The sequence below is a fragment of the Amphimedon queenslandica genome, unplaced genomic scaffold (assembly GCF_000090795.2).
Source record: "Amphimedon queenslandica unplaced genomic scaffold, v1.1 AMPQUscaffold_13299, whole genome shotgun sequence".
Taxonomy (NCBI): Eukaryota; Metazoa; Porifera; class Demospongiae; order Haplosclerida; family Niphatidae; genus Amphimedon; species Amphimedon queenslandica.
In genome coordinates, this window is record NW_003546465.1 from 129031 (window position 1) to 152653 (window position 23623).

Here is a 23623-nt window from a genome sequence, read left to right on the forward strand (position 1 = left end):
GGCTGGATAGGCACTCCTCCACTCTCTAATCCTTTCTTAGGCTGGTTGGCATTAGCTCTGTCAGGATGATTGGATTACCCTCTGTAGTCGCTCCTATGAACTGAAGGAGGTTAGGATGACGTATTTAGAAGCAATATTCATTTCCCGAGAGAATGTCCCAATGTTATAAGGAGAGATGATGACTTCGTAGAGACACTTTGCAGCAACCTTCAGACCACGAAAACCAGCCACTTTGACATCTCCCCATCCTCCTTTACCAAGGACTACCTCTGTCATTGTAATCTCTCTTCTCTTCATTACCCAGGAAGACTCTGCCACTTGTATCTGCTCTTCAAGTTGTCTCTCTCTTTCTTGGAACTCTCTCTCTCTTTCCTCAAGCTGTTGCTCTCTTTCTTGAAGCTGTCGTTGAAGATCCTGTTCTCTTTGCTGGCCACCTTCTACTTGCCTTTGAAGCTGTTGCTCTCTTTCTTGAGATTCTCTCTCTCTTGACTGAAGTTGCTGCTGTGCTTGTTGAAGTTGCCTCTGAAGATCCTGTTCTCGTTCCCTGGCCTGTTGAATTTGTAGCTCTGATTCCCTCTCCTTTTCTTGAAGCTGTCGTTGAAGATCCTGTTCTCTTTGCTGGCCACCTTCTACTTGCTTTTGAAACTGTCGCTCTCTTTCTTGAGATTCTCTCTCTCTTGACTGAAGTTGCTGCTGTGCTTGTTGAAGTTGCCTCTGAAGATCCTGCTCTCTTTCCCTGGCCTGTTGAATTTCCCTCTCTCTTTCTTGTCCTTGTTGCTGTGCTTGTTGAAGTTGTCGTTCTCTTCCTTGAAGTTGTTGCTGTAGTCTGTTTCTAACTTGTTCCTTTTCTCTTCTCTCCTCCTGTAGTTCCCTTTCCCTTTCTTGTAGTACACGTGTCAGACGGTCTATTTCTTTTCTATCCTCAGGTTGAACAGGTTGAGATGCTTCCCATTCTCTTCTCCTTTCTTGTAGTTTCTCTTGATACTGGTCCAAAGGTATTATACTAGTAGACCAATCATTATTACTAGTATATCCTATACAGTAACACAATAGTTGAATTAATGACAAATGCATGTACATGTACATGTATAATAATATCTGTAAGGTCAGTTAACAAAACAAAAGGCTACCGTATTTCCTTAAAATCTTTTCACTCTAGAATTCTATCCGCCCTTGAATTATATACGCACCATTAAGAAGGCTGAATGAAATAATATTGCGCATGCACAGTAGTATTAATGCATAATTGCACATGTTAGCTATAGAGGAAGTCCAAAAAATTGTGATAAAATGGAGCTGAAGTTATTAGTATTCGCCCTTGAATACTATTCACCCCTGTATTGTACCTGCAGTGCTCTTGATGCTGAAATTAATAGTACCCGTGAGTAGAATTCAAGGAAATATGGTATACTGTTAATTATTATATTCAATATGTACAAATTGTGTATATTCAATACCATTTGTATTTACATGTACTCACTGAGTTCAATAACTGCTGTGTCAGTGTATGATGAGCTTCCTCCAAACACAATTATCCAGTTAGTGGTTGGAGTCACACTCCAAACTGAGAGAGAATGACGCCATCTATCAGTGACAAAGTCTGGTATGCTTTTCTACAAGATAAGAGTTACAATTTATTAATAACGATTAATTTCATTTTCTTTTGTATTATTTTGTTCTTTAAATGAAAATGATGCTATTCCTCAATACTGTACAGTGTATTATGTATCTACAAACCACACCCACAAACTATAAGCCACACCCTAAACCAATATAGTGTTGTATTATTAATGTAAACCATTCTTTCAGTAATTATTAATTATTTACATTATACAGTATAACATACATAAGTACAATACTTGATTACTAGTACATAATAATAACCAGTTATGATGTATTGTTATTATATTATAATATACTTACCAGTTCCTTCCATGATTTATTGTTAATATCAAATATCCAAATATCATAAGTAAGAAATCCACCCACCACTAGTAGGTGTGGTCCTGAGCTAGTGTTAACCAATACACTGGAATGAGAACGTCTTTCCTTAGGCCATTGTACTGATCCTCCAGGATTAGGTAACTTTGAAGAATTCTAAAATAATGAAAATAAAATTTAATTATCATTCTACCATGCCTATTTGCCATTGACCAATTAGATTGCAGCGTTGGAGGTAAGCAAAATCTGATATTAGAGTAAATGAAATTAATACTCTAATATCTATGGTATAACCAACTTCTACCATGACATTGAAAACAACTACCAGCTGCTGATAAACAACTACCAGCTGTTGACATATACATCATATCTAAAAGACTAGGCCAGTTAGGAATCAACCAAGCTTGACAAATGCAAATGGACTAATAAGAGCATAAGCGTAGAGCGCCAGGTTTCTAAGTAATGTTGTTCCAGTATGACTTTTTCATTTCAGTTCAAGTTTAGTTCCACTGAAATTACTTTTAATTTCAGTTCTAGTTACCTACTTCTCGGTAAAATAATTTTAGTTCTAGTACTAGTTTCAGTATTCTATAATGGCTAAAGTTTTAGTTCTAGTTTAGTTCTAGTACTATAGGCTTTTTAAATTTCAGTTCCGGTATATAGTTCCAGTACTTAGTCCTTTTGATTTTCAGTACTTAATTTTAGTTCCAGTTCATTTATAGTTTTGGTTATAGTTCAAACAAAAAACAACAATACCAAACACAAGCTTTTGCTTATAGCAATAAAGTTTAGTATTGTTTACAAGTAGTCTATATTCTTGCGAAGCAATAGACGGTGACATCCTACTTCCTATATAGTATTTTAGTTCTTAGAATATTTTAGTTCCAGTATAAGTTAAAGTACCTGTTAAAATTTTATTTAAGTTCTAGTTCTAGTTCCAGTAAATGTAGGGTAAATTAAATAGTATGAGTACATAGTTCTAGTTAACTGTAATACAAATATTTTTAGTTCCAGTCTATAGAACAGGAACTAAAAATAAAAACCTGTACTTTAAGCCATTCTAGTTCTAGTTCCGAAGAACTGGAACAACACTATTTCTAAGTGTTCGTGGGAGGTATCTAATATATTTAGAAACCTGGTATTCTGCAATCTGATTGGTCAATTGCAACTAGGCATGGTAGAACTATGGTTTTACACCTCAGTATCGGTTTCTATGGTATTTATTAACCTCACGACTGCGTCGCTCGGTTAATAAATACCATAGAAACATCTACCTTGGTGTATAACCTATACTTATACTACCTTGCGGACGTCCAGGAACAACTTATAAAACTTCCTGAACCAGTTTATCTTTATTTACTTCGAAGCATAGTAGCCAAGTGTCTTGAGGCATTATTTGACAGAGTAAGCAAACTTTTCGCATAGAAAAAGAGCTAGAAAGGAATAGAGACCAAGGTAGAGACTCCATGTTCAACTAAGCCATGTGTTTGTTTTGAAAGAGGCGTGTTTTGGGCGTGTTTCTACTACTTACACTCATGGAGTGCGAGCGGAGAAGATATCGCTGCTTGTTTTCATGAGAAGAGTCAGAAGACAGTGAAGAGAAGAGTCCCTTTGCTCTTATAAACCTTTGCTAGTGAAGGAAAGTGTCTTTAGCTATAGATATGGCATGGTAGAAGTCTGTTATACACCTTGGTCTCGGTTGCTATGGGTTTATTTTACTGCATGAGGGATTGCGTCCCTCAGTAAAATAAATCCCATAGAAACCTCGACCTCGGTGTATAACCTATACTAAACTACACCCACACACTCAGTGTTATGAATAATACACACATACAATACATTATTAATTAATGTAATTATACTAATAATACACTCACCACTGATGTATCAGTAAAATTAAGAATATATACATCATTACTCCTTCCATTAGCAGTGGCACCTCCAAATAATATAGCACTGGAATTATTAATTGATGTTAAAGTGAAGTCAAAAATAGGAGGTGATCTGTCTCCAGTGACAGTCGGTGATATCCATTGTCCTAAAAATATCAATAATAATAATTAGTGTGAATGGAATGCATTGGGTGGAACAAACTAGTTGATATTTCTTTGATCATATTATCAAATAATTAGGAGTGACAACCATGAACAAACAAGCAAGCAATTCTCAATGCAACCAGTCTGAGTGGGGAACCACCAAATAGCAATACTTCATTATATTAATATAAACTGTATGTGCTCTGACCTGTTGAGAGTTTATAGAAATGGATCTCATTGCATCGTTGATAACCTTCACCACTGTACTGGGCACCAGATTGTGGTGGTGTATTATTAGAAGATGATCCATATCCTCCAATTACTACAAGATAGTCCTCACCGTTCACTTTTATTGCTATCATGTCACAGAAGGACTTCATCATAGGACCATGATGAGATGTAGTAGGAGAGAGTTCCTTCCAATTGAACGTATCAACATTAAAACTGTATAAAATATTAAATAATATTTATCAGTAACTATCATGTTTACCTGTATAAACTATTATGACGACAGCCAGGATGATTACACCATCCTCCGAAATAAAATATTTCCCTTCCAATGGCAGCAGCTGCATAATACACAACACCCAGTGGAGGGTTACCAGTGGTGGGTTTCTGCTCCCACCTACCAGTCCTTAGGTGACACACCTCCATCACAGAACACATTGATTTCTTCTTTTCATTATTATGTACATTAGGGAGATCAGGCTGGTCCCCACCCCACATGTACAGGTAGTCTCCTACCCGTACAGTGGAGTGTCTGTCCCTCTTCCCTGGTTGATAGTCTATAGATAACAAGAGGTAACAGTAACTGAATGATACACTAATAGTAACAACACACCAGTCATAATCAAGTATAAACAAAATACTGACCTGGTGCTTTTGCTGCCATTTTGTTTAGAGGTAACGCCCTTCAATAAAGCAATTTTAATGAAGTGGACCATATAGAACTAATCAACTGAGAGCTAACTACAAGCAGTTATACTGGTAACAAAATCTATCTATTTGGAAAAACTGCTAAATGACAAATTTAAATTTTGACTGCATAATTTAGCTCTGCATAACTTCTAATAATTGCAAAATACCTCTTAGCTGCTTTATTGCATGCAGAGTTTATAGAAATCCAGCCTTAAATTTGCTAATATTTTAATGCAGAAACTTGCTAATGTTAGTGCACGTGCATGTATGAATACAATTATTATTATTTCAATTTTCAATCAACGAGACAATGAATTAATTGTAATACATGTAGTTATGTACATGCATTAATTAACCGTATTTTACTGTTATGATACATACAACAATTAATTCATTATTATTGTTGTTATTATTATTATTGTTATTTTTTCTTATTATTATAATATTGTTCCTTCAGTGTCTTTATGTAGTATAATATCAACAGCAAGTACAGCCATTGTGGTAGACCTGATCACATCTCTATCCATTACATTCCTATCATTGGTTCCTCTGTATAACTGTATGTGACCATTAAGCAGTCTGTATCCACAATACTCAAGCATTGGACGAAGAGCAGGATCAGCCCATGCTCCTTTATCACAGAAACTGTGGAGACAGGACACAGCTGGAGTGCATTTAAACTGTACATGCATTGAGGAATAGAGTAATAGAGTATTATTAGTTATTATTAGTATCATGCTATACTTGTCTTAGTAGCTTTTGTCTTTGTCTTGATGATAGAGCTACTGCTTTAGTTAACATATCAACATTGAAACCTGCCACAAAAGAAGTTAAGTTGACTGTGATAATAATTACAATTTGTATTAGCAACCAGTTCAAATGGCTTTTTGCATAGTATAAGTACACATCAATATGCATCAGAAAATTGGAGCCATTTTTTGGAAAAAGAACAGGGATCATTTTTTTAATTGGCCTAATTTTTAAAAATGGCCTTAACTGAAGATCATAATCTGCTCAAACTTTTTACACAGCAAAAGTACAATTCTGGTTCTATTGTAAAGTCTTATAGTAGCTTACTCTGTATTGGATCAGTTATTAGGAGGAGTGCTTGTATCTCCTTGCTCCTCTCCCTCATATTGGTTTTATTAAGAGACTCAATGACACTATTAACTTCACTACTAGCATATTGAGCACCTGCACTGGGATCCATTAGACCACCTTTATCACACTAATGAATGAATGAATGAATTATAATAGTAATACTATTGAACTAGCATAAATTACATCTTACATGCATGTACATGTACACAGTAAATTTACATTTACATGTAGCTTTCTCTCTCTCTCTCTCTTTCCTTCTCTACTATTGTAATGAGGAGACAAAACTTAAACTAAACTAGCCATAGCAAATTAACGCAGATAATTGTACATGTACAGTACATGTAGCTTCAGTCATTCAGCATATAAACATTGCCTTCAATTAAAGCAGTTTTTCTTTCTAGTTTTTAAAGCATCTTATATAGCCACATGATGAACACATTTATTTGTAAAACAACTAAAACCCACCAAAATTGTCTCTACATGTACAATGTACTTTTCACTGACAATAGACTATTGTGTGTATTCATTGCAGTGTACAGTAAATGGCTTACAATATCATGTATATCTCTCATTTCATAATTAGCTGTAGCAGTGTTAACCAATATTGACTGTAGCGATGATTGGAGCTGAGGATTAGCATGTACGGCTTCCATCAGTGGCTCTACTTTATTGGCCATTTCTACAAACAATAACACACGTACACCTAATGTTATAGCAATGGTGGCAATCTGCCAGTACTTTGTAGTAGAGGGTGATATATTTAGCAGGTCTAAGGTAAGCAGTTATAATGGGCACCGCTCCAAATTACCTTGATTAAAAGTACACTGCATATACGTACATGTACATGGTCACTCACAATTTTTAAAGGTTATGTAATCTGATGCATAATCTTAAATCATTTTAAGTCCTCTTTGGCTCAAAACAGATAAAGTAGTATGATTTATGATATCATCTCTTTTACTGTACAGTCTAGTCAATACAGATAGCTTGCCAAAGCACAGTGACCATATGCAGTGGGCATAAAATACATGTATTTGCAATACTATAGATCTACATGTACCTCTATAAGTCAAGTCTTTGAAGTCTGACAGTTTGTACAGCTTGACTGGTGAGGCTGACATTGTCTCTTTGATATTATTACCTGCGCCAGTTTTACCATTAGACGAGTCCACACTCCCAGCAGTAGGCGAAGGAGATTGAGGCTGACTGCTGTTGCTATAAGACGTCACAGGAGGAAAGGAAGAGTCCAATGTTAGAGAGACTGAAGGAGAGAGAGCAGCTCCTGATGGAGTAGCTGGAGAGTAGAGAGGGGGAGAGATAGGAGGAGGAGAGCGGGAGGTTTGAGCGTCTCTTTCAACTACGAGTGACATTCTTTGATGCTTGGAGCCCAAAGGCATGAGAGAGAGGATGTCTTTACACTTGAAGACTGGAGGAGCTAGAGCTCTCTGACGCTATTTGTGTTACTACACGATAACTGCCTTGCTGTACTGTCGTGCTATGAGCTGGACTCGACCTTTTATGTGAATAATAATGTATGGGCGAGGCTACAATCAACAGCATAAAATTGGCTGCAATTATAAGTCAAAAATAATGATAAAAGTGCAAATTGCATTTATAAATATATCTATCAACTAAGTATTAAATTAATATATAAAACAGCTTATTTCTTGCTGGCATTTTGAGGCGAAGGCCCTCTAGGATACTCCTTTAATCCTCTCTTAAAATGAAGCACGTCCTTTTCACTAATACATATACATCCAGTAGCCCCTTTATCCTTAAAACAAGGCTCAATTCCTTTATTATGACTACCAGGAACTGTCTCTGGTAAATTCTCCAGACTACCCAGTACTGCTCCTACTGCATTCTTAGCTATAAAAGAGCTTGTTTCTTCATCATTCCTAGCTTCTATTGGTAGAGATGGAGATAAAGAATCTCTAATATTTCGATCATCAATATTCCTTGTTGAAGTAGATGTACTGCTATGCAAGGTAGTGGTGATGCTATCAGTGTATTCTTGTGTTGTACTACTGGTAGTAGATGATGCTGTACTATTGGCAGTAGTGGGGGCTATTGCTTCAGTATTGAGAGTAGGGAGTCGAGATGGGGGAGCATGACCCTTTTGACTCAATACCTAAAAATATACCGTAAATGTATTATTTTGATCAAAATGTACCTAACGGCCATGTACTACAGTACAGGGTATTTTGTGAAAAATCGCTAGGAGAGAATTCTTTATTTTTATTATAGTTTCTGATGCATATACATGTTCTTATGTGTCATAGAAAGTTTGAGCTGATTCCGATGAAAATTGGATTTTTTACGAATTTTTAAAGTTGCTCCAAAATCGAGCCAAAGTCCCTGTACTATAGTACAGTGTCTTTGGCCAAATTTCGCCAAAAATGAAAAGTAGAAACTTCTTCATTTTTATAATTTTTCCTGATGCATATACATGTTCTCATGTTGTGTAGCAAGTTTGAGTTGATTCCGATCAAAATTGGATTTTTTACGAATTTTAAAAGTTGCTAAAAATTCAGCTGTAATGCATAATACATTCATTCATGTACATGTACATTGTACCTTCACACTTAGTTTCCTGTAGTTCTCTCCTCCTGATTGAAGGTATCTCTTCAACCAGCGACAAGCCTTTGTCTTTGTTATAGTCTGGAGTATCTTTACGTGTTTCTCTAACCGGTCAAACTGGTATGACTGGGTTAGTATCTCGGACCAGTTCCGATCAACTTCGTCGTCAAGACAGTCATCATCTTCTTCTTTCATGTCTATAAGAGCATCAACCTTGAGAGGGAGAGAGGGGTGAGGGGGAGAGAGAGAGAGGGGTGAGGGGGAGAGAGGGAAGAAAATTAGAGTTGAAGACATTACAATAATTATAAAGAGAAGAGTTGGAGAGAACTAAAAAAGATTAGTTTCTGCTTTTACATGTGATTGGAATTTCTCTCCACTCCACGATTCCAAATCGTCAACAAACTTTGACACAAACTCCTTCATACATTGGCAAGCATAATCATCACTATAGCAAAACAAAAAATAAAAAACAGACACCCACAGTCTACAAAGCTAGAAGCTAAATCAATATTTACTACTACACGTATGTGTACGAGCAAATTAGAGTAAATATTGACAGACATACTTAGTCTTTGTTGCCTGTGTCATGACTGTTATTGATAGGCCGCTCACTTTGTGGGTGTTATGATCTGATACATATACTGTGTAACTGAATAATGCCAGAGGAGGAATAGAGGAGATACACATTGAAGAGGAGAAATGGAGGAAAAGGAGAGGATAATGAGAGAGAGGGGGAGGGAGGGAGGGAGAGAGAGAAAGAAAAGTTGAAGTGAAAGACATCATTAGCACGTCTTTATTATAAAAAATTAAAGGATTACCCTAATTGCTTTTTAGTTCTCAGTTCATCAAAGCAAGGCTCATTCATGCAGTCCTAGAAAAAAACAAAAATTAACTGGGTAACTCACAAAATTTTACAAAAATACTCATTCAAATCGATGATACAAGTATTATTAATTTATTAATTTAGAATCATTTACTGCAATAAGTTCAGCCAGTACTTCTTCCCTTGGTTCAGCTATTGACAACTGATAGTAATCAGTTAGTACAGTGCTGAGTGAGTCCCTGTCATTATTAGCAGTAATTAGATTTACATCAGTATTGCTTGGTAGCCTTAGACACTTCGGCTAAAAGAAAAGAAAAATAATAATAATGATTAAAATTAATTAAATAAATTCTTTATATATGTATAACAGCTATTCAAACAGTACCTTTACTCTTTCAGTGGTCAATGGCTTAAAATTCCAAACACTAAAAAAATTTAGTCAAAATCATTTAAATTTTTAATGATAGCCACACCCACCTACACAGGAACTCCATTAGTTGGACCGACTCCTATAATAACCAAAACTAGTAAAACTCAGTAAAACTCGGTATACTCACGGTGGCAGTGATGTTACCCTGAACTAGTGCTTCAACGAAAAACTCTCCACGAAGAGTCTTCACAAAAACCTACCAATCAATGTCACATGACTGAATGTCACATGATGTATTGCTTACATTATAATCATCAAGGTTTAATTTTGATAATATTTCAATTCGACCAGTAATAGGAATGTGATTCTTTTCAAGTAAATATAATCGTAGAAATCTTTAAAATAAAATAATTAATGTATTATAAATTATTAACGAACTACATGTACATGTACACATACTTGCTGTGTTTAGTTGATTTCAGTAATAAATTGGAATAAGATTGATTGAGCTGCTCCTGTAAACAATAAATAAAATTAAATAAATAAACAAACAAATAAATGAATATATACTTTTGCTGTATTAAAATGTCCTTCAGGGGGTTCAAAACTCGACATAAAATTAATCAACATTTTAAATAAATCCTACATTAACAAATAAATCAATAAATAATAAATGTACATGTACATGTACTTATACCGGCAGCTTGTGGTTAAATCCATACATAGATAATGATAGTCCAGTGTATGATATAGTTAATGAATATCTATTTTTAATAATAATAATAATAATGTAATAAATAATTTTTTAGTTTTTACTCATATCCAGCTGCAATAGCTTCATATCCTTGCTCCATTATGCCAGTGTTGAACAACTGAGTGAATAAATCCATTAAAACTGTACTATAAAATGAAATAAAATAAAATAATAATCTATTTTTATCCTACTATTGTTCCTACTATTGTTCCTACTACACTATGTTTATAATTAAAAAAATAATAATAATAATAATAGATGTACATGAAGTCATGATAATAATATAATTTTTATACTGTCTATACTCACATTTCTGGTGCCAACTGAAATTCATTCGGAGTAACAAACGAGACACAAATTGATGCTACAATCAGTACAATGTACAAGAAATAAATGTATAATTATTAATAAATAAATACAGGAGCTGTGAATGATGGACTAACGGACCTTTAGGGAGATCAAAAACATCATCCTTCTTGTACCAGATTTTATAATGAGGAGTTTCCTTGATAATTACTGGATACTACAAAATTTAAGAGAGAAAGAGAAACAGACAGACAGACAGAGAGAAGGAGAGAGAGGGAAAGAAAGGTGGAAAAGTATTATGAAAACTAAACTTACTTTTGTCTGTGGTACATCTTCAGCTAATAGCTCAAACTTGGAAGCTAACATGAACAATAAAAAATTAATATTTATTATTTTGAACGGTTTTTGTTACCGATAAACTTGTTTGGTTGTGGCAAATGTAGCTCAGGATTAAGAGACAAATCTACATAATAATAATAATAATAATAAACTAATAAATGTTAATAATAATTATTAAAATACATGTACATGTACATACTTTTCCAGCTCCTTTCCCATTCTAAACTGACAACTAAAAATAGAAAGAAATTAATTCAAAAGATACATTTACTTGTATATACATTGTGTACCTTCTTTACTGTATTTAGTGTTGAACCAAGGGGCAGTGTTGTGACACTCATCTTTGAGTGTTTTTGAAATTAAACAAATGAAGGAATTGGAGGGAGAGAGGGAGTTTAGTAATGAAGATATCAACTAAAAGAGAGAGAATAAAAAATGATACACATGTAATCAAGAGTACATTATGTACTCTTGATGTAATGTAATTGAAATACAATTACTAAAATGCGTTGACATTTGAGCAGGTTCCAACTATGAGTTAAGGCCATTTCCTTCAATGCCATATGTATAAAATGGCTGCTTTGCCAGTCATTGGTATTGTCACAAACAGCTCATTTCCATAAGGAGATCACGTAGACTTGCACAAAAAAGTAACATATGTACATATAACCAATCATGTTGGGCACAAAATCTTTAAACTTGACGGAAAATAAGCAGAAAAATATATAAGCAGGACTCAAGCAAGAGCAATTGCCATGACATAACGGATGGTCCATGCTTTTGCATAGGCGTTTCCAATCCATTTCCTTGCTCTACTATCCTTGGTTTCCAGATACTCCATTCCTTTGGAAATGATTCTTTATTCTCATGCCTAGTAATGTAATAGCACTAATTTAAAGATTGGGATCACTAGCTTTCATTATAATAAGCATGCAAATCCAAGAAAAGTCCCCAAAAAGCAAGCAAAAAGATTTGTATTATGACTGTTTCTTGTGGTCCATGCTTAAAATAATGAGAGCTAATGATTCCAATCTTTAAATTAGTGCTATTACATTACAAGGCATGAGAATAAAGGATCATTTCCCCCTATAAAGGAATGGAGTTATCTGCAAAAATTCCTACTATGATGTCATGTTTAGCCACACCTACCAACAGAAAAATGGGCATTTTCAAAGCTCATATCTCAGTGAATAATTTTCTTAGACAATGGGAGTTGGAACTTGGAACACATTATTTTTTAGTCTGGCTAGCAAGACTAATCATTTTTATGGTCAGGCAATCATATTAAGACTTAAGACCATAAAATAAAGACCCTCAATTAGATGTCTGTTTCCCTCTAAATCAATTTTATTGCATTTTCTGATACGCAGATGAAATTGTGGTTTATAATTGAAGTAAAGATACAAGAATCAAGGGATACAAGGGATATGAATATGAGAAAAAACTAAAAAAACTATAATTAGAATTAGTTTAATAGGTAACTAATCTAATAATAATAAACTTAATGTAATAAATAATTTAATAAACAACAAGTCGGTTGTTACTATAATCGCAAACATGTAAAAATCCATTTTTATCAAATGCTAATCCATAAGGATTATTAAACTTATCAATATCACTGCCCCATCTTCCAAACATACTAACAAATACACCATCACTAGTGAAGACTGATATACGATTATTGCCATCTTCACTAACATACACTAGACCAGTAGCTGCAGTGTCTATTGTTATACTATTAGGCCTATCAAGCTGTCCAGGACTAGATCTGTCAGTACCAAACTGACCCACAAACTTTCCATCTGGAGAGAACTTCTGAATGCGATCATTATACTTATCAACAATATACATTAATCCTTGACTGTCAATAGCAATGTCAGTCGGAGACTGAAACTGTCCATTAGCTGATCCTTTACTACCAAATGAATGAGAGAAGGTTAGATCAGGATTCAAGACTTGTATACGATGATTACCCATATCAGCAATATAAACCTGTCCTGTTATAGGAGAAATGGCTAAACCATCAGGAACATCGAATTGCAGTGGTCCACTACCTCTCTCATCAATTGATGCTATAAGGTATCCATCCATGTTTATCTTCTGGACACCATGATTATCAGATACAAGAATGAATTTGTCTGGAGTAATGGCTACACCACGAGGAGAAGAAAAATAGACATTACCACTTACTCCTGTCCCTCCGAATGATTTCACTTCCTTTCTTTCTCTATCCAGTATTGTCACATAGTGACTTTTATACTCAGTAAGTACAACATGATTATCATCAGTTACAGCAACTCCCCAGGGACGGTTAAGCTGCTCAGTTATAGTACGTACTGGAGTGATGTTATCAAGGTAAGGATTGATAGGGATGACTAGTGAGGTATCCTCAAGGTGTACATCATATACTTGTACTTTTACTGTATGAGTACCACTGGTTGAAGGGTTACACTGTATCCTATACACTCCAGGATCAGTGCTGGTGGTAGTGACTGTAGTGTCAATGGGTTCATCACTTTTACCAACTGGTACTAGACTACACCTCAGAGAAGAGACGGGAACACACAAAACAGATGAATCTGGTGCCTCCATTGAAAGTGAGGACGAAAATATCTTTTCCCTTGGTAGACGTTCAAAGGAACCAACTTTCTTTACTCTACACTGCTGTAGTGCAGTAGATGAGTAGGTCACAATATCTCCAATGTGATGTAGCGATTTGATATCTTTACTCAATACAAAGTCGGCCTTTTCCTTTGGATGTAACTCCTCCAGATTGGTCCCTGCAGTAACTTCACTTATACGCTCCATCATCTGTTTCTTAGACCCAAGGACTTGTTGAGGACTGCCTGTCTTCAGACTCTGTTCCACATAATCCTCAACATCCTCCAGAACACTCAAACTCATTTCTGCTGATTTCATTTGCTCTGACAGCACCTTTAGTTTAGCATCAGTGACCCTCTTTGCCTGCTCAGTCAGTTTCCTCTCCGACCGACGAAGAACATTCATCATTTCCTCTACCATTTCATGTATTTCTTCTAAGACTCCTTCTCCTCTCTCTCTGATCTCACCCTCTCTCTCTGCTAGAGCAGACAGGACCTTCTTGAGTGCTTCTTTCTTTCCCTCAACTGGTGATAGACATTCTCTTAACTTTTGACAGTGTTTAGTATAACTGTCAGCAATTAAGTTATATTCATGACTTTTGTGATTATGAGCTAAGCAGTTAACACAGATTGCTGAATCACAAGTTTCACAAAATAGCTCCAAAGGCTTTCCATGATCACTACATGTGGCCTCTTGAGGATTAGGCAAAACTGTTAGTGTCTTCTTCAGTAAACTTTGCATCTCTTTGAGGTTGTTGAGGTGGAATGCTACAGGAAAGGCTCCTGCTCCTTTTTTTGGTAACTCTGTAGAATGACGACAAATGGGACAAGAGAGGTAATAGGTCTCATTCTTCTTATCCAGAGGTAATCCCTCCATACAGTCCAGACAGAATGAATGTAGACAAGGTAAAGTCTTAGGGTTGGTATAGTGGTCAAGACACACAGGACAGGTGAGCTGCTCCTCCAGTTTGAGGAGACCAGGAGAAGAAGATGAAGATGGTTTGGTTGTCATTTCAGAAAAAGAATAAAATTGTGTACGTAAAGCAAGAACAAAAAATGAAGAGAGATAAAGGTAGAAGATGGTAAATGAAGATAGAGCAAGAACAAACAATTAGAAATGAAGAAGTCAGAATGAACAAGAATGAGAGTAGCCTGGGGAAAGATAGCCCTGATGACCTCTTGGAATATTCTATAGTCTTGTGACTAAAGGAAGTTATGATAGTACTTTCCTTTATTATAACAACCAGTAGTAAAGGTGAATTCACATTAATGAATGAGAATGTAAAACAAAGTAGAGGAGGAGGAGGAGAAGGGAAGGGAGTGAATGAGTGATGAGAGAGAGTCCTAATGACCAGATGAAACAACAAAACAAAATGAAGAAGGTGGAAGGAGGAGAGAAAGACTAAAGAAGGTCAGCTAGACACAAAAAGTGGGTGATACCTTAAATATACTCAAAGATCTTGTGACTAAAGGAAGTTATGATAGTACATAATGAATCCTGACTATACCATAGCAACCAGTGGGATTTCTGGGAAATCTGATAGTGGGTTATAATGACACAAGATTAGCTACATTATAAATTTTAAATTCAATATGTGGTATAAAAAATTAGTAGCAATGACAATAAAATAATGATTACATGAATATAGAATTACATGAAAATAAGGCATGAGATGTACCGTATTTGCACGATTAAACGCCTGGGCGTTTACATTTCTTACATAGGTATAATACACAGAACAGGATTAGAAACAGGATCAGGTGAGCGCATTATCCATTGAAACACTCCTAGTTATATCAGAGCCCCGGGCAGCTGCTCGACTATTGCCTGGGCCCCCGGCTGTCCCTTTTCAAAAAGTTTGTGGGACTCTAGCAACTTCAGGAGACGGCAAGACGCACTAGTATGAGCTTTTATGGCTACTCTTTGAGGATCTTTAGTGCATTAAGACATTTATTAGTGCTTAAACAGAAGTTTTAGAAAGTTGTGGCATGTCAAAACCAAAGGCCATATTTCAATGGCGTCAGTACTCTAAAACTATCAAATGCAGTCCATAACAAACATCACAGTGCACTGTGAGAGGTTAAGAAGTAACCATAAAAGCAGATATTTAGTTATAAAACTATCAGATATCGTCTGGAGAGTCCTACAAAGTATCTCCATTCATCTCCATTCAGGACCAGTTCCCGGCAAACTAGGAGTGTTTCAATGGATAATGCACTCACGTGATCCTGTTTCTAATCCTGTTCTGTGTATTATTAACGACCTGGGGGCTTCGCCCCCAGGTTGTTCCTATATTTGATTTTACCGTCGCGCTATCTATATATATATATTTGTATGTCCACACTTACATTTCTTCTATACATGTTGTATTGGAGAAATAACAAGCCTTAGCAACCACCCGCCCATGCTCCTTTACTTAAGTGGGTGTGGCCACGGCAAAGAAAATGACCGGGCCGTGTTTGCCTTGCATAACTTTGAAAGACTCGGCCTTTTCTGACAAGCAACCAAACTCGGAACATGCTGAGCTAGCAGTTGAGGAATAGAAGAGATATCAGAGGCTGTCACCTCATCAAGACTTGTCAACTGATGGCTCGAAGTTGGGCCCCATTGCTTGTGTATTCCATCACATTCTGTACAAAAGAACTTACTGCAGTCTTTGCAGTTTGCAGTGGAATTAGCTGTAGTACAGTTGTCACAGGTGACCTGTTGAGGATCAGCTACTTTCTTCATTAGACTGTATATCTCTTTGAGGTTGTTTATATGAAATGCTAAAGGAAAGGCTCCTGCTCCTTCTTCTGGTAACTCTGTACAATGACGACAAGTGGGACAAGAGAGGTAATAGGTCTCATTCTTCTTATCCAGAGGTAATCCCTCCAGACAGTGCTCACAGAATGAATGATGACAAGGTAAAGTCTTAGGGTTGGTATAGTGGTCAAGACACACAGGACAGGTGAGCTGTTCCTCCAGTTTGAGGAGACCAAGAGAAGAAGATGAAGATGGTTTGGTTGCCATTTCAAGAAAAGAATAAAATTGTGTACATAAAGCAAGAATGAAAAATGAAGAGAGATAAAGGTAGAAGATGGTAAATGAAGATAGAGCAAGAACGAACAATGAAAAAATGAAGAAGTCGGAATGAAAGAGAATGAGGGTACAGTAAGAAAGCTCTGATGGCCCCTTGGAATATTCTATTCTGACTAAAGTGAGTTGTGACATAAGCTAAAATTTTGAATACCAGGATTGATAGCCATAGCAACCAGACCTGGGGTCAATTACAATTGTAATTGTAATTGTAATTGAGCTTCAGCTTATGTAATTGAAGTTTCAAATATATTTGAGTTACCTAAATACAGAATGTACAGATGCACAAAGAAATGTTCTTTATGTACTTTGGTATCTTTGGGTGTTTTTGATACTGTAAAGTACCAAAACAACTTCTTTTAAACACACAGTGTAAGCACTGCAAAGTATGTTGCTACAATACATGTACATCAAATTGTAATTGTAATTGAAAATGTAATTGAAATTACACTATCATGGTGTAATTGTAATTGAGTCTATTTTTACAAAAGGAGTGTAATTGAATGCGTAATTGTAATTGAACTTTTGTAATTGACCCCAGGTCTGATAGCAACAGTAATAAAGGAGATGATGAATACACTCAATGAAAGAATGAGGAAATAATAATAATAATAATAATAATAATAACTAGAAGAATCTTCTTGTGCATATACACATGAACTAAAGTTACCTACAAAGATAGAACATTCAACTGAAGGAAAGGTAGCCTTGATGAATATTCTATAGTCTATAGCGTACAGTAATAACAACATGATAGCACATAATAAAAGATACATATGAAATAAGATTGATGTAGCTTGCAAACTGCACCACATGGCAATAAAGATGCCAAATTATATAATTTTAATTTTCTACACAAAACCAAAAATGAAAATTCATGAAAATTAAACTCTGCATACATGTAATTACAAAATAATTCATGTATAAAGTTATAACATCTTTTAAATCTTGATGTAAATAGTCATTCGTACATACATGTAGTTTGACCAATATCAATTGACTGAGCTTTGGTTTCAATTAAAATTATGTCAAATGAATTTCATTGACATACATGTATCAATTACTGTACATGTATGGGGCTCAGTCAGGCTCAATGGCCACTTACGTGTGTAGTACAACATAGTTAATTATTATTGTATGTGAAATAGACACTCTCTTAAGGCTAGTTTACAATATGACGTTAGACCAACGTACCGTCAATTTTAAATCAAAAGTGTGGGCGATTTGACCTTTTAACGCATGCTTTCTCTTAGAATAGAACCAGATTCTGTTCCAGCGTCAACATAACGTCAAGACTAGCATAATATTGTAAACCAGCCTTAACAATCTGAAAAATGCTGTACTGCAAGTAATTGTATCACTTGCACCAAATTGCAATGGTATGTACACAACACACACCTTTATTACCTTTACACACATTGTGTACATAGTAAGTACACACATTGTGTACATAGTAAGTCTTCAGGGTTTATCCAAAACAAATTAAACTTGTAATTTACACTTAATCAAAGGATGCATCATATTACCAGATGTTCACGTATATGCATACCATGGTTATACATAGTCACGTACAATGTCTTATGTCTAAAGTGTCAACAATGGCCAATTTCTGAAAAAATCCCTGTACTATAGCCCATGGTTTTTTTTTTAAATGGCTCCAAAATCACCCAAAAATTTTATTACAATTTCTGATACATATTGATGTCCTTATGCTGTGTAGAAAGTTTGAGGTGATTCCGACTTTAATTTTTTGAGTTATGGCCATTTTAAGAAAATGCCAAAATTCTGGAAAAATCCCTGTACTATAGCCCACGGTTTTTCCAAAAAATGGCTCCAAAATCACTCCCAATTTTTATTACATTTTCTAAGACATATTGATGTACTTAAGCTATGTAGCAAATTGAGCTGATTCCAACTTCAACTTGATTGTGTACATAGTAAGTACACACATTGTGTACATAGTAAGTCTTCAGGGTTCATTCAAAACAAATTAAAGTTGTAAAGGATACGTCATATTACTAGATGTTCACGTACATGTACACGCATACCATGATTATATATAGTCACGTACAATGTATTATGTCTAAAGTGTCAACAACAAGCCACACTAGAGTATATACTTACAAGTGCATATAAACTTATAAGCACTATACCCAAACATAAAAGTTTAAAAACTGGACGCAGCTGCATGTACATATACAGTTCAGTGAATTGGCCATTAAAAAAAATATTGTAGCATTACTGTATAGCAGGAAATTTTTGTGGCCCAAAATTTCCGTGGAATTTTTTTTTCAAAACTTACAAAAATAAAACCTACGAAAATCAATTTAATGCGTACGGTTCGAGATGGCCGAAAAGTAGAAAATCGCAAAAATTAAAGCCACAAAATTGATTCTTAGATGGATCCGTGAAAATTTCCCACTATACATAGTCTATGTTTTTTTCCAAAAAAATAGCCCAAAATCACCCCCAATTTTTATTACATTTTTTTGATGTACTATACTAACTTGAGGTTCATAGTTGAAGTAAAGACTGTCTCCAGTTAGATAATCCTCTGGTTCGTAGAACTATTAATAAGTTATTAAAAGAGGTGGAGCTAGTTATTAAATACACACCTGCATTGACTGGCATAATCTTTCAACTAAATCATAACTATCTTCCTAATAATAATTAATTAATAATAATTAATAATAATAAATTTATTATCATACTTCTTCGTCAAATTTAAAATCGTTTTCTTCTATTAACCGAATCTCATCAAACAGCCTAATTAAAAATCAATTAATTAATTATTAATTGACCACACCCACCTCTTCTGTGGCCCTTCAATCTGCAATAACTTTAAATACTGAAATATAACAGACAAAACCTAATAACATAATGAAATATAATACATTTATTTATATTGCCAAACCTCGAAAACATTATTGATACCAAATTCCTACAAAAATACAAATAAAATAAAATAAAATAATAATAATAATAATAATGATAATAATATTAGGATCATGTGATTGTCATGTGACTAACGGTGAGAGTGACGGTACATGTGAACAAACTGAAACATGAATTAGTCTCAGAGTCTTCCCCAGTGGTACCAGCCTCAAGATCTGTAGCAAGGTTCCTGTAGGAATGGGAATGAGAATATAGAGGAATAGGAATGAGAGGAGAGGAATGAGAATGGAGTTATGAGAATGAGAGGATACCTTTTCTTTAAAAGTGATAGAATGCTACCGTATCCTTCATGACCAACCAACATTGAGATATACTCAACTGGTTTCTCTCTATAAAGTCACATGATATAATGTGTTGATCACATGACATAATAGTCAGGTGATGTACATGTACATGTATACATTGCTTACCTGTAATGAGAGAGGGTTGGTGGGAGTAGCCATGTTAATGATAATTTATAAGAATCTTTAACAGGAACAACTAGGAGGAGGGAGAGAGAAAAATAGAGAGTGTTAAACTTAAAGTGTCTTTACCTTTGTATAGTTTATGGAAGACATCTTCATCAAATACTGGCTATTATTAATAAAAGAAATATAAATTAAGACGTTATTATGTGTACAAGTACCTGACAATGAGAAATGGAGGGGAATGGCTTGTTACTGCAATGGAGAATAATACATTGTACATAATAATAATAATAATAATAATAAGATTGGAGTTTTACTTTGTGGGTATTCCAGAGAAAGAGTCTTTTACCCACTCCTCTAGAACATCTAATGAATCTGAGAGAGAGAGAGAGAGAGAGAGAGAAAGAGAGAGAAAAGGAAGGAAGGAAAAAGTGAGAGGACATAGAAGGTAGAGTAAGAAGGAGAAAGAGAGTACTTATAATACTAAACTAATAAACACTATAGTATTTTGTACCTTCAGATACTAGTGTTAATGTCATGTAGCTGGCTGAGTAATACTTCTCATAAAACTCCCTCAAATACTTGACCACATCAACCCCACTCTCACTAGGCCTCACCTTAAGAGTCTCACTGTTACCTACACACAAATAAACACAAAACACCATCAAACCATATACATGTACATGTACAAGTACAGCTGGTCACATGACAGTCATGTGACATATGTACATGTATTCTCATACCCCAGGGGAAGTTCCTTAGTGGGTGATCAGGACGAGCTAATGAGGAGAATAACTGTTGAAGACGATTATTATCACTTTGTAAGGAATCCTTGAATTCTAAAAAATACACGTACATGTACAAAAAGGGCGATATTACTTCTCCCTCCCTCTCTCTCACCATTATCAACAGCTTCTATCTCTCTCTCTAAGCTTGACTCCATTATCAGTGGAGATATGAAGAAATGTGCAAACCTAAAAATTAAAAAATGAAAACACAAACTTTCCCCTCTCTCTCTCTCTCACTTGTCAAGTGCTTCTTGAAAATATTTCTTATTAACTTCAAAGCAGTAATAAGTCTAAAAACAGGTCGTACAGGTTTTGCAAAACAGGTTTTACCAGTTCGTATCCAGTGCAGGCATTAGAGTTGCCTCCGTGAGAACTGACAAATGAGTCAAACTCGTTTTCCCCGGGATACTTCTGACTACCCATAAATAGCACTATAGGGGGAGATGCATGTTACTATTAATAGCAACATTTATGTCATTTAAGTGTTACTAAAAATATAATTATAGCCAGCAAGATTTATTAATAAAAAATGAATCTGTGTATGAGGATCGATGTAGATTTAAGTGTTACTAAAAATAGCTTGTTAGTTGTTACTAAAAATAACTCACTGTGCTCCAGTAGGTGTGCAAGGCCGGGGAGTTCTTTAGGATCATGAAATGAACCGACTCTAACACATAAACCACAAGCAGCCTAAACAACAACAACAACAACAACAATAATACAAACAATTTAATTGTTTATAGTAAATTAAGTAAGGTCATTAAATTATTAGAAGACAAATTTATTAAAATTATTGAAATTAGTAGAGCCAAATCTCTAATACATTGATGACAAAAATTTGAAAAATGATTAAAAGCAAACTTCACATACATGTACATGTATAAATACATATAATAATCTTACATTAAATAGCTGCTTATTTCCTTTCCTACTACTAGTTCCTCTGTCTTTTCTCATAAACTGGTCATCATCAGTTGATCCACTCTCTGTCTTCCTTCTCTTCCTACTAGTGCAACCAGTCCCTGAACTGAGTCCTTTGGAGATTCCATTCTCGTAATTTGAGGATTCGGAATCTCCAGACTCGGAACCAGAATCAAACTCGTCTATACAACAATAAAACATTTTTGTAACTGCATCAAATTACGTACCGTCGGATTGATGAGCTAAATTATATTCTGATATTAATAACACTTTCAGTCCATTGGGCAATGACAGGCACCTATTAATAGAACAATAATTTACTATCATTAAGTGTGATAAACAGGTTACCTGTACTCTTTCTCGTCTAGAGGAGACTTTGTGACTTCAACTGACATAAAGGGCAACTAAAAAGAGGGAGAGAGAGAGATACGTAATTTGAACTTCAAAAAGGCAAAACCAACCTCCTTTTTTCCAAATAAAAACACAACACGTGGGTTGACCACACCCAAAATAAATATTAACTAACTTCTAGTTAAGTTACTAGCAGTTAGTAGACTAGCTAGTTTGTTAACCAGTGGTTATTTGACCAGTGGTTAGTTAACTTGTTTATTAAGTCATTAAAAGTGGGTGTGTCGGAGGTGTTGTTTATTCATTGCCAATATACACGCTCGAGAGACCAGTCAGACCAGTCTTGATCCACAAGACAACTCTCCCCTCTTCCTCCCTCTTCCTCCCTCTCTCCAGCTAGCCTCCCTTCTAGCAATGTCCATGCTATGGAAAGCTTTTGGGTCCGCCAGGACAGCTACAAGGATTATCACACAAGCACGGGGACTTTCTTTTGGACTAACATCCGAAAAAGGAGCTAAGGAGACTGATAAAGCTCGTCCTGAGACTACCAAAGATGTTCTAAAGCAGGAGAAGTTTGCTAGACGTCACATAGGACCTTCTGCTGAAGAGACAGCGGCCATGTTGAAAGTCTGTGGAGTTGAAGTGAGTTAAGCATGGGATGGTGGGTTTAAATTTTAAAAATAGCTGCAAAATTAGCTTGTACTTTGGTAAACAAGCTCAGAACAATCCATTACAAGTATCTTCTTGTTATTTTAAGACTTGATTGTGGTATATTGATTGTAAAAATGAAAGGGTGTGTGTTTAAATGTGCCCATGTTTGATGATTTACTCTACTATACCAAGATACTGCAGTATTTGTATGTGTTGACAATGTAAGAACATGTCCTTCAATGTTCATATGTATGTGTGTGAACTCAATCTCTTTATTGTGCATTAGTTTATGATTGATAGGCATAAAGTTTATGGTTTAGATATACAATGTACTATGCTTCTATGTAGTGGTATACTATTATACACTGTTACATCATCTTAGTCCAAGGTTTTAATGTGGTGGATTCTTCATTGGCATGAGCATGGTATGATAAGTAATGGTGCCAAGATTGAGTGGTTCTGTATGTAATAAAAGAGAGAGAGGGAGAGGGAGGGAGATAAGGTGGTGAAGGGTGCATGAATGAAGGGCGGGGCTGTATCCAGGTTAGCAGGAAAACATGTGAATAATGATCAACATCTTTATTTGGTGGTTGATGATCATCACTGCTCTTGTTAATAAAGTCATGAGCTATTTATGTAATATGTGTTAACTCCTCTTTATTTACACATTCCTTCTTCTCCTCTCCTCTCTCTCTCTCTCTCTCTC

General features: G+C 35.4%; 3 protein-coding genes across 3 annotated transcripts; all 3 read right to left on the reverse strand.

Moving 5' to 3' along the window:
* Positions 1-48: 48 nt before the first annotated feature.
* Positions 49-4889, reverse strand: LOC105313468 (uncharacterized). The gene is made up of 9 exons (XM_019998922.1): positions 4851-4889; positions 4468-4762; positions 4186-4421; positions 3819-3979; positions 2043-2097; positions 1924-1955; positions 1481-1613; positions 719-1034; positions 49-664 (listed from the first exon to the last, which is right to left on the reverse strand). Exons 1-9 carry the CDS (start codon positions 4867-4869, stop codon positions 94-96), a joined length of 1818 nt encoding a protein of 605 aa, XP_019854481.1. The 5' UTR covers positions 4870-4889; the 3' UTR covers positions 49-93.
* A 297-nt stretch (positions 4890-5186) lies between these two features.
* On the reverse strand, positions 5187-7479 carry LOC109583535 (CREB-regulated transcription coactivator 1-like). The gene is made up of 5 exons (XM_019998930.1): positions 7057-7479; positions 6548-6675; positions 5973-6123; positions 5640-5710; positions 5187-5575 (listed from the first exon to the last, which is right to left on the reverse strand). Exons 1-5 carry the CDS (start codon positions 7391-7393, stop codon positions 5333-5335), a joined length of 930 nt encoding a protein of 309 aa, XP_019854489.1. The 5' UTR covers positions 7394-7479; the 3' UTR covers positions 5187-5332.
* Positions 7480-7560: 81 nt separating this feature from the next.
* On the reverse strand, positions 7561-22419 carry LOC105313469 (nardilysin-like). Its single transcript, XM_019998929.1, has 41 exons — positions 22380-22419; positions 22267-22322; positions 22146-22216; positions 21901-22100; positions 21606-21687; positions 21328-21428; positions 21235-21287; positions 21110-21183; positions 20953-21048; positions 20724-20846; positions 20527-20584; positions 20428-20461; positions 20336-20375; positions 20213-20282; positions 20054-20131; positions 19878-19971; positions 19762-19788; positions 19658-19716; positions 19559-19613; positions 19463-19507; positions 19355-19414; positions 11459-11582; positions 11368-11400; positions 11242-11292; positions 11145-11188; positions 10971-11046; positions 10833-10887; positions 10586-10669; positions 10467-10533; positions 10340-10411; positions 10229-10284; positions 10074-10164; positions 9957-10025; positions 9877-9908; positions 9785-9824; positions 9554-9700; positions 9395-9447; positions 9142-9225; positions 8931-9021; positions 8574-8789; positions 7561-8127 (listed from the first exon to the last, which is right to left on the reverse strand). The coding sequence occupies exons 2-41, from the start codon at positions 22311-22313 to the stop codon at positions 7657-7659; spliced, it is 3423 nt and encodes a 1140-aa protein (XP_019854488.1). The 5' UTR covers positions 22314-22322; positions 22380-22419; the 3' UTR covers positions 7561-7656.
* Positions 22420-23623: the final 1204 nt, after the last annotated feature.